This window comes from Belonocnema kinseyi, chromosome 5 (genome assembly GCF_010883055.1).
Source record: "Belonocnema kinseyi isolate 2016_QV_RU_SX_M_011 chromosome 5, B_treatae_v1, whole genome shotgun sequence".
Taxonomy (NCBI): domain Eukaryota; kingdom Metazoa; phylum Arthropoda; class Insecta; order Hymenoptera; family Cynipidae; genus Belonocnema; species Belonocnema kinseyi.
In genome coordinates this window covers 108,613,740-108,626,239 of record NC_046661.1, presented here as the reverse complement: position 1 = coordinate 108,626,239, position 12,500 = coordinate 108,613,740, and the positions used below count along the sequence as shown (strand labels likewise).

The window sequence follows — 12,500 nt, the reverse complement described above, 5'->3', positions numbered from 1 at the left end:
TAGAGCTCCAAGGAGATTATGTTGAAAAATACAAAAAAATTTACCCAAAAAAAATTGTTTTTATACTTCATTCTAAGGACTTATTGAACTACCCTCGTATATCATTGTCATTTTACACATTTTTGAAAAACTTTTAATGTTTTTAAAACATTAGGAAATAGGGTTTATTCATTATTTAGTTTTTATCATTTAATATTGTAAAAGATGGAGATATAAATCAGATAAATGTTTAAATGACTCGACAGTGATCTGAAAATCTAAAAATAATTTAAGTTAATATTATAGGTTGAGAAATTATTTAAGGATCGAGCACATTGTTGGCCTGATGATAAGTTAGACAAATTTGTAATGGATTTCTCAAAAACTATTTTGGCAAAATTTATTAATCAAACTTTTTCAACGATATATTTGTCGTATTCGAAAAAATTAATTAGGATACGTTCTTGCATCACTTATAATTGCCAATTTGAAAAAAATGATTAGTTATTGAACTCTGAACTACTTTTTATCCAAATGGAATTTTTGTACCCATTTTATTTATGCTGGCCTACAACAAAGGGATATATTAGAAGCATTCTCTTTTATACTTCTGAAATTCAAAAATACTTACGAAATGGTGCTCTCATATGTAATATTCGCGAACCTGTTCACAAATATAGATTTCATCGTGCGAATTATCAATTTGTGCACGTTCTGTTTTATTTCACTTTCTTTACTTAATTATTTTCCCTTATTTATCGTGCATTTTAAGTTAATTTATTTACACTATATATTTCCCAATTTTCGGGACCCCCCCCCTGCCCCTTCAAAACAGGTTAGGCGGCCACCCGACCTTCCCCCCGGGGTGGACGCTCCTGACTGCTGTTGACCGCGACAGTGGTGGTCGCTGAGAATGTCTCAGATTTTGTTTCTTTACTTCTTTATGTGCTGTCACTTGTAATACTGACTAAAGAAAAAAAATTAAATTGAAATGACGTAATCTGTGAGATGATATCTTCAATTTATGTTGATAAAAGTTCCAAAATTCGTTGAGTTTTTTGGCTTAAATTAAAGATAAGATTCTGAAGACTAACTGGTATGAATTTCATATTTTTGCTAGAATTTTCCTAGGTCATGCAACAAATTAAAGTGGAGGTGCAAAATTCGAGAAATTCTCAAATTTTGTTTCTGAACTTCGCACGCAGTATATTCTCTACAAAAGTTTAAAAATACTTCTAATAATGAGGCTAAATTTACGCATGAATTTATAAGCTTTCTAATGATTCTTTAAAAAAGTAAAACTTTTAACCAAAAGAGATAAATTCTTAACCAAAAATATAAGTATATACTTTTCAATTAAAAAGAATTGATTTTCAATGAAAAATAGTAGGATTTTCTTATTGAGCTGTATTAATTCAGTTCGCATTCAATCGAAAAAACAAGACAAACGGGGAAAGAAAGATTTTTAATATTCTGTTCAACTAGTGTTTGGTAAATCCGAGTTCAACAATAAAAATCAATTTTAAAGTCCTGCAAAATATTCAAGAAAAATGTGTGAAGATTATTTAGTGGTGCAGGATTTTCAATTAATTTTTCATTGGATAATTCGAAATTCAATAATTTTGAATAGAACCATTTGAATAAAAATTTCAAATTGTAGAAATATAAATTTCCAGTTTGAACACACTTAGTTTAGAATATAAATAACCTAGAAGTTTCTCAATTTAAAAGTTTAAAGACTTTCAAACTGCAAAATTCTTGCCGTGAATAAAAATCGACGAGCAACAACTTTCTAGAGAAATCTGAAATTTATTAAATAAATTTCAAAGAATTAGATGCTTAAAAACATTAAATTTAAAAGCCTTTGAGTTAATTTCAAAATTAAAAATTAAAGTAATTGGAAATTACTTTCGAATTCTAGTAGCTAAATTTGTACAATTCTTCACTATGTTTTTTGATTTTTAAACAATTAAAAATATTAGGCACTTATAATACAAAGTTTAATTTTTATTTCCCTTATTCTTATTATTAAAAGTTATAAAATTCAAGATCTTAAAATTTTTAACTTCTTCGTCTTCATTGAAACTCAAAAGTTTTAAAACTCTTATATGATTACAAATAGTACCGATAAGATCCTTAAGAATTTTAATTATTAACTTAGAGCCGGTACCTCTAGAAATTTTTCAATTCACCTTTACTGAGGTTCTGGTGGTTCGGAACCGACCTTAAGCTGTAGGTCCCCCCATCGTGTACTTGACTGCAACCCAGTCCGTCAATGATGGGGTAAAAACCAGGCTTTGTCCAATATGTCGGGACACACAGCTCTCATCAGATCACTTGGTTGTATTATAAAAATGCGTCCGTGACTGATGATATACACCGGAACAGCCCCGTGCCAAATGATCAAATAAAAATTCAACTCTAACAAAAAAAAATGACTTCGACATATTGGGCAGCATAAGCCTGTGACAACATTTCAACACAGAAATGTTTTATAATAACAATAATAATAATAATAATTCATAATAAAACTGAGGCTTAAGAGCCTCAGTGGCTCAGTGGGTTAGACACTCGGACTTCACCTCAGAGGTCCGGGGTTCAATCCCTGAGCCGGTACCTCTAGAAATTCTTTAATGTACCTTTACTGAGGTTCTGGTGGTTCGGAACCCACCTCAAGATGTAGGCCCCCCCCCCCCTCGTGTACTTGACTCCAATCCAGTTTGTCAATGATGGGGTAAAAGCCAGGCTTTCTCCAATATGTCTGGGCAGACTACTCTCATCAGATCACTTGATTGCATTATAAAAATGCGTCCGTGACTGATGATATATACCGGGACAGCCCCATGCAAAATGATCAAATAAAAATCCAACTCTAACCAAAAAGGCCTTCGACATAGGAATTGGGCAGTATAAGCCTGTGACAACATTTCAACACAGAAATGTTTTTTATAATAATAATAATATTTGTTGGATATGGATGTCAGCAAAATAAGGTGCAAATCGGGTCGATTAAATCAATATAAAAAAGGAAATAGAATCAGAAATCTGATAAACCATGTTACCAAAATCATCCACCTTCGGCACATCGAGACATTAACACCAGCAATATTGGATCAAATTTAAGACTCTCAATGACAGAGACATAATGCTCTTACTGCCAGACTGCGTCGGTACAAGAAAAGTTATGCACGAAGGCAACAAAATCAAAACTTTCAGACAGTTGAAAGAAGCTATCGTGAACTGAGAGTAAAGCCAAATAAACACCAAGGTACGGAAGTCACTCAATTAGAAGATATGACTAACTACTGGTCGGGTGTTTGGGGAAAAATAAGCAGATGCAATTTTGACACTGCGTGGTTCAAACTGGAGAAAGCAGGGGCAAGCAATAGCCCTGAAATGCATCTGAAAAACATCACAGCTTTGGATGTTTCAGCGATCTTGAGAAGGGTAAGTAACTGGAAAGCTCCAGGTCCGGACATGGTGCGCAACTTCTGGTACAAGTACCTGACAAGTGTGTATCTTGCGTTGGCAAGGTGTTTTCAGAAAATCATTGAACACTCAGATCTGATTCAAGGTTTTATGCTCCAAGGCACTATGTATATGATACCAAAAAAACCAGACGCTCAAAATCCATCTGACTTTCGACCGATAGCCTGTCTTCCAACAATTTATAAATGTCTTACAGCTATTATTGCAGATAAGGTATATTCTAATTGCGACGAGAATGACATTCTTACAGAAGAACAAAAAGGATGTTGTAAAAACTCACGAGGCTGTAAAGATCTAGTCACTATAGACGCTGTTGCCATGATTCAAGCTCGTAAGCATCAAAGGAACTTTCAGAAGGCATACAATGACTACAAGCAAGCGTTTCTTTCCGTGTCGCATGACTATTTGCTTTAGGTCTTAAAACTTTACAAAATCTGTCCACGCATTATTGACTTTCTAAGAGATGCGATGAGGCTTTGAGGTACAAGAATCAAGTATTTTGATCAAGGACAACCAAGGATAACTAGATCAATACGCTTTACGACGTGTATATTTCAAGGAGACTCCTTCAGCGCACTATGGTTCTGTTTAGCGTTGAATCCATTGAGCAAAACACTAAACAGCATGTCTCATGGGTTCAGGATTCATGATAATGAGGATGGTCATCAAGTGACTCATCTTCTTGACATGGATGACCTGAAGCTGCACGCTAGTTTAGGCCACAAACTGCAGCAAGTGATCGATGTCACAAAGCAATTTTCCAATGATATCCACATGGAATTCGGACTAGATAAATGTAGAACAGTGCATTTAATCAGAGGGGAATTAGGGACCGCAGAGTTAGAGAACGAGTTCGAAAATGACATCGAGGCAAGGGCTGCAGGCGAATCATATAAATATCTGGGTATTCTTGGATCTGTGCGTATTCAACATACGATAGTTAAGACAAGCCTAGCGACTGCTTTCACTACGAGACTCAGATTAATTATGAAGAGTTTTCTCAACTCGCCAAACAAAATCAGGGCAATCAACACAGATGCCATCCCTGTCCTCACGTACTCCTTCGGGCTCATAAAATGGCCTAACACCGACCTTGAAAAGTTAAACAGAATTGTTCGCGTAGAAATGACGAAGCACCAAATGAACCACAGAAATTCAGCGATTAAAAGGGTAGTTCTACCACGACATTTAGGGGGTAGGGGCGTTGTAGATGTCAAAAAACTGTGTGAGTCACAAGTTACACAGTTTCGAGACTATTTTAACAGCAAACGAAATGTTGCGCTTTACAGTACCATCTGTCAAGCGGATCTTGATTACATGCCCTTAAATTTGTCCTTAGATGGGGCCTTGAATATCAGGGCAGAAACCATAGAGGAATTAGAAATACAATGGAGGCAGAAAGCCATCCATGGCGAGCACCCCAACACGTTAGATCAAAATGAAGTGGATAGTGAGGCATCTAATGTTTGGCTAAGAAAGGGTGTTCTGTATCCAGAGACGGAAGGATTCGTCATTGCAATACAGGACAAGGTTTTCAGCACCAGGAATTATCGCAAACACGTGTTACATCAAGACATGGTTGACCGGTGCCGATTATGTGCAGATACCAACGAATCCATCGAGCAGATTATTGATGGCTGTCGCGTAATGGCTCAGAAAGAATATACGCGCAGACATAATGATGTAGCGGGCATTATACATAAACAACTTGCCCTAAACTTAGGATTCTTAAAAGAATGGGTGCTCTTCTATAGATACATTCCAATGCCCGTTTTAGAAAGCGAAGATTTAGAAAGCGAAGATTTAGAAAGCTCTCATCAGATCACTTGATTGCATTATAAAAATGCGTCCGTGATTGATGATATATGCCGGGACAGCCTCGTGTTAAATAATCAAAATAAAAAATCGAATCCTAACCAAAAATGGCTTCGACATGTTGGACAGTAACCATCTTAAGCCTGTGACAACATTGCCCTTGCAATTTTTTTTTCATAACAATAATAATAAGGTTAAATATATTTTATTACAACTGGAAGGGCTCAAAATAATAAAATTGTTTGAATCTAAAGAATTTCGTTATTGGTAGCTTAAAAGTGATTCTCAAAGTTATTATATATTCAAAAATAAAAACTTTCCAAAGCTTCAAAATAGAACAATTTAAAAAATAAAGCGTTTAAAATTTAATTAAACCAAGATGGAATTAAAGAGATGAGAGTAACAAATGTTAATAAAGATGAAAATGTAATTTTACAGGATGAGAAAAAAGTTTTCTACTATAGGTTTTCAAACATAAAAGTTTGATAAAATTATAAAGGCATTTGCTCTACAAGAACTGTAAATTGAAGATGTGAAAGCATTAAGAACAACTTCTTCATTTGAGAGAGAAGAAAAGAAATTGTCCTCATCCAGATTTCTTTGTCATGAATGTTAAAATTGCATATTTTTGTGGAAAATCATGAAAATATATAAATGAATATAAATATATTTTTTATACTCTAAGACTGGGGAAAATGTTTGAATTGAACTTTAAGAGTTTATGAAAATATGTGAATGACAACTGGATAAGGACGAAGAATAAAATAAATTCTATTTCTCATGATAGAAAATTAAGCTCGAAATTAACTCAAAATCCTAGAAGTATGCAGGAATTATTTACAATGTTTTAGGAGAATAACATTTTCTTCTTAATTTCCTACATTTAAAATTAAAGATTTTAAAGATACAAAATTTCAATTCAGTATCCAATAATGATAAATTACATCTTAGAGTAGATTTTTTAGTGAAATTTCATCATGTTTAGGACTTAAGAATTGTTTCATATTTAATTTTAAACTCTTGAAATTAAATACAAAAAATTCGATTTGGTATGGAATTTAAAAATTAAAATTTGAATACATTGAAAAATGAACATAAATTTCTCGTTATTCAAAATTAGATGCAGTGCTAAGAAATTTTCTTAAAGAAAAGAATTAGTTACAGCTACAGTAAAAAAATAATAAGAGATTATAAAAACAAAATCAACACTGTAATTTTTACTCTTAATAATTTGTGACTTTAAAATTAAAAATCTCTAAAATTGAAGTAATTTTAATTTTAAACCTTAGAAATTGAATAATTTTTCCTTTTTAAATTTAAAAATTGAACTTTTCCAAAAAAGGCATTAAAAATGGCATCATTTTATTGAAAGTTTCTTTAATTGCAAATATTCAAAAGTGATCAATTTTAAATTAAAAATCGTTCATATTAAAAATCTTCAAAATTGTAGGACTTTTAAGAATAAAATTTCAATCACGTAAAAAAAGCTTAAACCCAAAAAAGTCTTAACAACGTAGTTCAACTTTTAATAAAATAGTTGAATTTTCAATTTAAAAAGTTAATTTTTAATCATAAAGATTAATTTTCAGCCAAAAAAGACGAATGTTTAACAAAATATTTGAAGCCTCAACCAACACAGAATTATTTCCCACCAAAAATTAGCGTTTTTAACCGACTTTTTTATTATTCATAATGTATAATTAAAAATTATGCTGCTTTTAAGTTTTCGAATTCAAAATAATTAGGTTAAGAAATAATAAAAAAGGTTTAAATTTGTAATAATTACAACAATAATAATAATTTAAAAAATAAATTTTTCAATGATCTTCATATAAAGATGGAAATAATCTACAAGGTTATCAAACAAATATACTAATCCGTATGTACTGATTTCGAAAAATGATCATAAAGTTTATGTTACAAATTCGTTTTTCTTCGAAACATTCAAAACTATTATCAAATAGTTCAAATGCTACAGGCCTTGCGTAAGAAAAAAGACTTGCATGATAATTAATTATTAAACCTCTCTGAGAATACCATTTGTTCAGAACGTAAACATTGTTCTTAATTCTTATAATACTTTAGAAATGTTATAATTTCCAAATCTTTTTCTTATCATATTTATCAGAATTTTAAACAATAAACATTTAAATTTGTTCGCCGCTAATTGTTTAATTTCCTTGACTTTTCATCAATTTGAAGTGATTTAAATCCTATTGGGAAATTCTGATTATAAAGTTATTATAAAATTGTCATATTAGAAAAAAAATAACTTTTCATTAAAACAAAATTTATTTAACGTAGTATTATTTTAATACATTTTTAGCAATTTTTAATTTGATAATGTTAGAATATTTCAAATTAATTAACTGTTAAATTTTTTAATTAATCAATATACAGTGAAATTAATTAAAATAATTCAATTCTATTAATATCGAACATTAATCAAATATTTAATCGATTCACATTTGTTTGAATATAATACATTAGTTATCATTTATATTCGTTCTGAAATTCGATGTGTTTTCCAGCAAAATAAAAATTATATGAATGTTAGTAGAAATGGATTGGATTGGAAAACCCGAAACGTTAAAAAAATAAGTTTAGAAAGTTAATTAAATATTTGGTTTCGTCCTAAAATTTTGTTAAAAAAAAAGAATAAAAATTTTTTTATTTGGGGTTTTTCAGAAAAATAAAACATTATGAAAGCAACTATAAAGTCATTATAATTTCATAGAAAGCCCAAGAGAGTAAAAGAAATTAATTAAAAAATAATTTGTTTATTATTTTTGTAGTTTTTGATATTATTCTAATATTTGTAATTAATCAAATAATAAATATTGAAATTATTAAATAATTATTAGCTCAATTTTTCAAAATAATTGAAGCATAGTACTATTGAATATAAATTAAATCATTGACGTTTCCATTTTTCTTTTAATAAAATACATTTCTTCTTATATTATTTCGTTCTAAAATTTAATTTAGAAAAAATATTATTAATTTTTTTTAAAGTATTTTTTTTGTTTAGAAAAATAATAATGCTTTTGTAAAAAATGTATGAAAGTGAGTATAAAGTGATTAAGTTTCCACGAAAACCCCGAAACATTAGAATAAATCAGTTTTAAGAAATAAAATTTTTGATTACGTTTGTAGTTTTTAATTTAAAAAAACACAAGTACTTTATGATCTCCCACGATTCTTATTTTAGTTTTAGACGAGAAAATAGGATTCGCAAAAGGTTTCGAACAATTTATTCATATATTCAAATTTGTTCAAGTTTCTATTCTCGGATTTTACCGGTTTTAATTTAATTCCTAGTTAGTTTCCAGTTTTTTCGAATAGTAGACACAATTTACAAAATATTTAAGCAATTTTATATTTACTTCAAATGTAATAAATACGGACTTTTTTCTATTCAAATCCAATCTGTACCCTAAATTTACTATGTTGGGGCGCAGGATTTATGAACTGGAAAAATGGTAGGGTGTGACAGAATTTCCCCCCTTTTCAGCTCGAGAAATTATCATTTTGATAAAATAAATGTTTATAGAGATTTATAACTTATTAATGAGGCAGAATTGATTTAAGTTAGTATGATTGTAATGCTAGTTATGACAATTTTTAATATAATACTATTGTAATATTTTAAAGGATTCTACTGTTAGATATTAAAATTGACCAACAATTAGAAAGATTCAATCAGATAACTCAAATCTATTAATACTCAACATCATTGAAAATTTTGATCGACGGCCTTTTCTTTCAATAAAATACATTTTTTCTTATGATGTTTTTCTCTGAAATTTGAATTTAAAAAAACCAATAAAAAAATTGTGATTATTTTTGTGTTTCTTCAGAAAAATACAAATAATATGTAAAAAAATACTAAAGTGTTTTGCAAAAGTTTTTAAACCATTTATTATAAGATTGGGAAAATTAATCAAAGTGAACAATGACCTATTTGTCTTTTTATCATAACTAATAAAAAAATATCACATTTTAGAAATCCTCAAACGTCATTCCCGATTCGAATTTTTATTCTCGAGTTTAATTTAAATTTCCTATTTTACCGATTTGTAGACACCCTGTACTAATTACTTATAAAACTCATATATATTAATATCTGCTTTAGCCGTATTAAATTTGCTCTTTTTTATTCATATCCAATCTCCACCCTAAATTTTCTATCTTGGGGCGTAGAATTTATGAACTTTTACTTCCGGTACGATTTCGACAGCTTCCCACGCAAATATGACTATTGCCCACTGAGTATTTTTCTTGTAAATTCAAGTCTGATCCTCATTCTCTTGAAACAATACAACCCTACCTTTATCTCTTTCAACATCCAGAACAAAAACGTCTCCGGGAAAGTAGAATAATCGCATTACTTAAACGACTCACGTAATAATCACGAAATCTCATCATCACTTCTCACCACTCGCACTAGAGATTCGCAATTTTTTACATTCCCTTAAATGCAACACTTTTAACACTTGACGATAAGAGAAACTTTACGACGTCCGCACAGCAATCTTGAACCCTTATCGAAACCATTATTTTCCTACTTGTTGCGCTCCTTTCTATCTACCTTATATCATTGAATTTTGTATTCTCCTATTCATGAATTGAAAATACCTGTTAATTAAGATAAAAAATTGTATGCAAATGATACTTTATCAAAGAAAAATAAAGTTTGTTAATTGAAAGCTTCTTCTTCTCTATTCCTGAAGTTAGTAATAAGGGAAAAATTAGTTTTGGGATGGATTTTTCGAAGAGGAATATTAATTTTGAAATTTGAATGATTAAATTTAAAAGATGGAAAAAGTTGTGAGATGAAGGAGACACTTTATCGTAGCTTACCATATCGTATGGACTAACTTGTCACTGGCTCGTTGAAGGTAGTTCTTAATGTTATAGTAGCTTGGTGGTGAAATGAGTGTCCGGGGTTGGAGATGACACCCTTATATACACCCTTGCGCAGCATCCGCGTCTCTGTCTCGCACCCGCTCGCCAACGTTGGGATGCTCTTACCTGAATAATGATTGGCCAAGCGGAAAACACGATACCTCAACATTATTTTGATAAACAATTATTTCTCAGCTACCGACCTACGTAATCTCCATTATTTACGACACTAAACAAATAATAGGCACTCTTACAATTCAACGTCGTGAAATGAAAAATTTTATATTTTTTAAAACGCAAGGGTAAAATTTTATTTCTTTTTATGAAAAAATCCCTATTTGTTTCCGATGTACACAATTGTTAAAGTGCACAACGCGCTTTTTGATTAATATCTCAAAACTATTGTTCTCGAGAAACCTGTGCTCGTGATTGGATGAAGTTTTCATTTTTTCTGCCGTATAAAAAAGTCGGAAATTTTCAGGCTTACGAGAAATATAAGGTGATATAAATCGATCTAAATACTACGTTAAATACTAATAATAGATGAAACTGAAATCTCTAGCAATTTGAAATAAAAAATTTAATTTGCTCAGTTCAAGAAACATGACATAAAATGAAAGTAGTCAAAGCCAGTAAAAATGCATTTTTAAGCTTGTGATTTGGTGACGGTGGCTTAACTACAAATAATATGTTTTTTATGATCTTAATTAAAATCAATAACTAAATTTTCAATGTTACTGAATAAACTATTTCAAATTTTCCGAAAGGAATAATAAGTTACACATTTCAGCAATCGAAAAATGAATATTTTTGCTCGCATATAATTTTTATACAATAAATGGAAACTTTACTTTAAGACAAACCTCAGACACGAATAAATTAGGCTAAAAGTTAATTGTAAAGTTAGCAGAAATTTATTTTCCCATATTTACAGGTATTAGGAATAGAGAAAATATACTGTTATCCTAAAGTTAATATTTATACGTAGAAACTTAAGTTCTAACATGTGTTTCGTAAAATTTAGAAATTTTGTTTCTTTCAATTAATCTAAGAATAGTATACTATTGTGCTACAAGTGCGGGAAGTAGGCAGTTTCATTTGAGGGTGAAGTTTGCCGTACGAGCCAGAGTCGAATCGAAGGGGTGTTGCAGGCGAGTCGTAGGCAGAGTTGGCCGGTTAGGCGTAACTCAAGTATTTTCAACGAATATTACGTTTTTGGCGTAATATACGTCGAAAACAGTAGAAAATCTTCGAAAACAGTAGAAAACTCCTGTAAGTTAACCTCATTTTTGAAATATAATAATTATTAATAAGTATGTAGAAACCGTTATAGTAATTGAAAATAAAAATTACGCCTGGACTGACAAGAAATACCCAATATCATAATCTAATCCCATGGAAGGATTTATTTTTCGGGCGGAAAAAAGGACAGAAGACTTTGGCAGTGACATGTTTTTCTTTCGGTAATAATTATTATGGATCATATTGCATGATATTATATATGTAATTATGCAGGTTTTTTCCGATTATAACCTCAAATTGCTTGATCATTTATTAAAATATAAAGAATTGTTAAATATTGGTATTTGGCCCGATATTTACTAGGCGAATAAAATAAATAATATAATACGAATTGACAACCATGAAACTTTGAAAATTTATCTAGAATTCTAGATTCTGCAGTATTGTGAAATACATTTTCACAAATCATTCACAAAGCAGCATGTTTTCCTTTCTCAACTTTTATGCTTTTGTAGTATAATTGGTATCACATTTTTCCTTTAGACTTACTGCCTCGAAACATTTTTTACTATTTACTGCAAATTGAAGGTCGAAAAGCGAGCACGGTTACCAGGACCCATATCAAGAAAAATAAATTATTTGAGGTATTTTTCGAAATTGACGCATGCGCACTGACAGTTTCCATTTGAACGTAATTTACGTCAAATGACGTAGAAAACTATAGAGGTAATATACGTGGTAATATACGCGTAGAAAACTACGTATAATATGTGGAGTATTATACTTCACCAACCTTGGTCGTGGGCCAGCCGTGAACGGGCCGAAGACCAGCCGGAAACGACCCGAAGATGAGCTGAATAAAAGTCCTGTAAACTTCACAAGAGTTGCAAATTCTGATTTTAGCATTTGTTGCACGTCATATTTTTTGTAACAAATGCAAGAAATTTTCGATTTGAGAAGCCATAAAAACAAATTTTGTGGAAATTTATGGTAAGATTCGAAAATTACCAAAAATGACCAAAAATTTTATAAAGTTCTTGTTAAATATGTAAATTATTAAAAATTTT

At 30.6% G+C, this 12,500-nt stretch overlaps 1 protein-coding gene across 1 annotated transcript in view; it reads right to left on the bottom strand.

The window, feature by feature from the left end:
• The window catches only part of LOC117173033 (FMRFamide-related peptides-like), a 35,993-nt gene extending 25,785 nt beyond the window's left edge, over positions 1–10,208 (bottom strand). Inside the window, exon 1 of the mRNA XM_033361392.1 lies at positions 10,147–10,208. Within this exon, the coding sequence (XP_033217283.1) occupies positions 10,147–10,149 (3 nt within the window). The 5' untranslated portion in view covers positions 10,150–10,208. The remainder of the gene's footprint in view (positions 1–10,146) is intronic.
• Between the last annotated feature and the right edge of the window lie 2,292 nt (positions 10,209–12,500).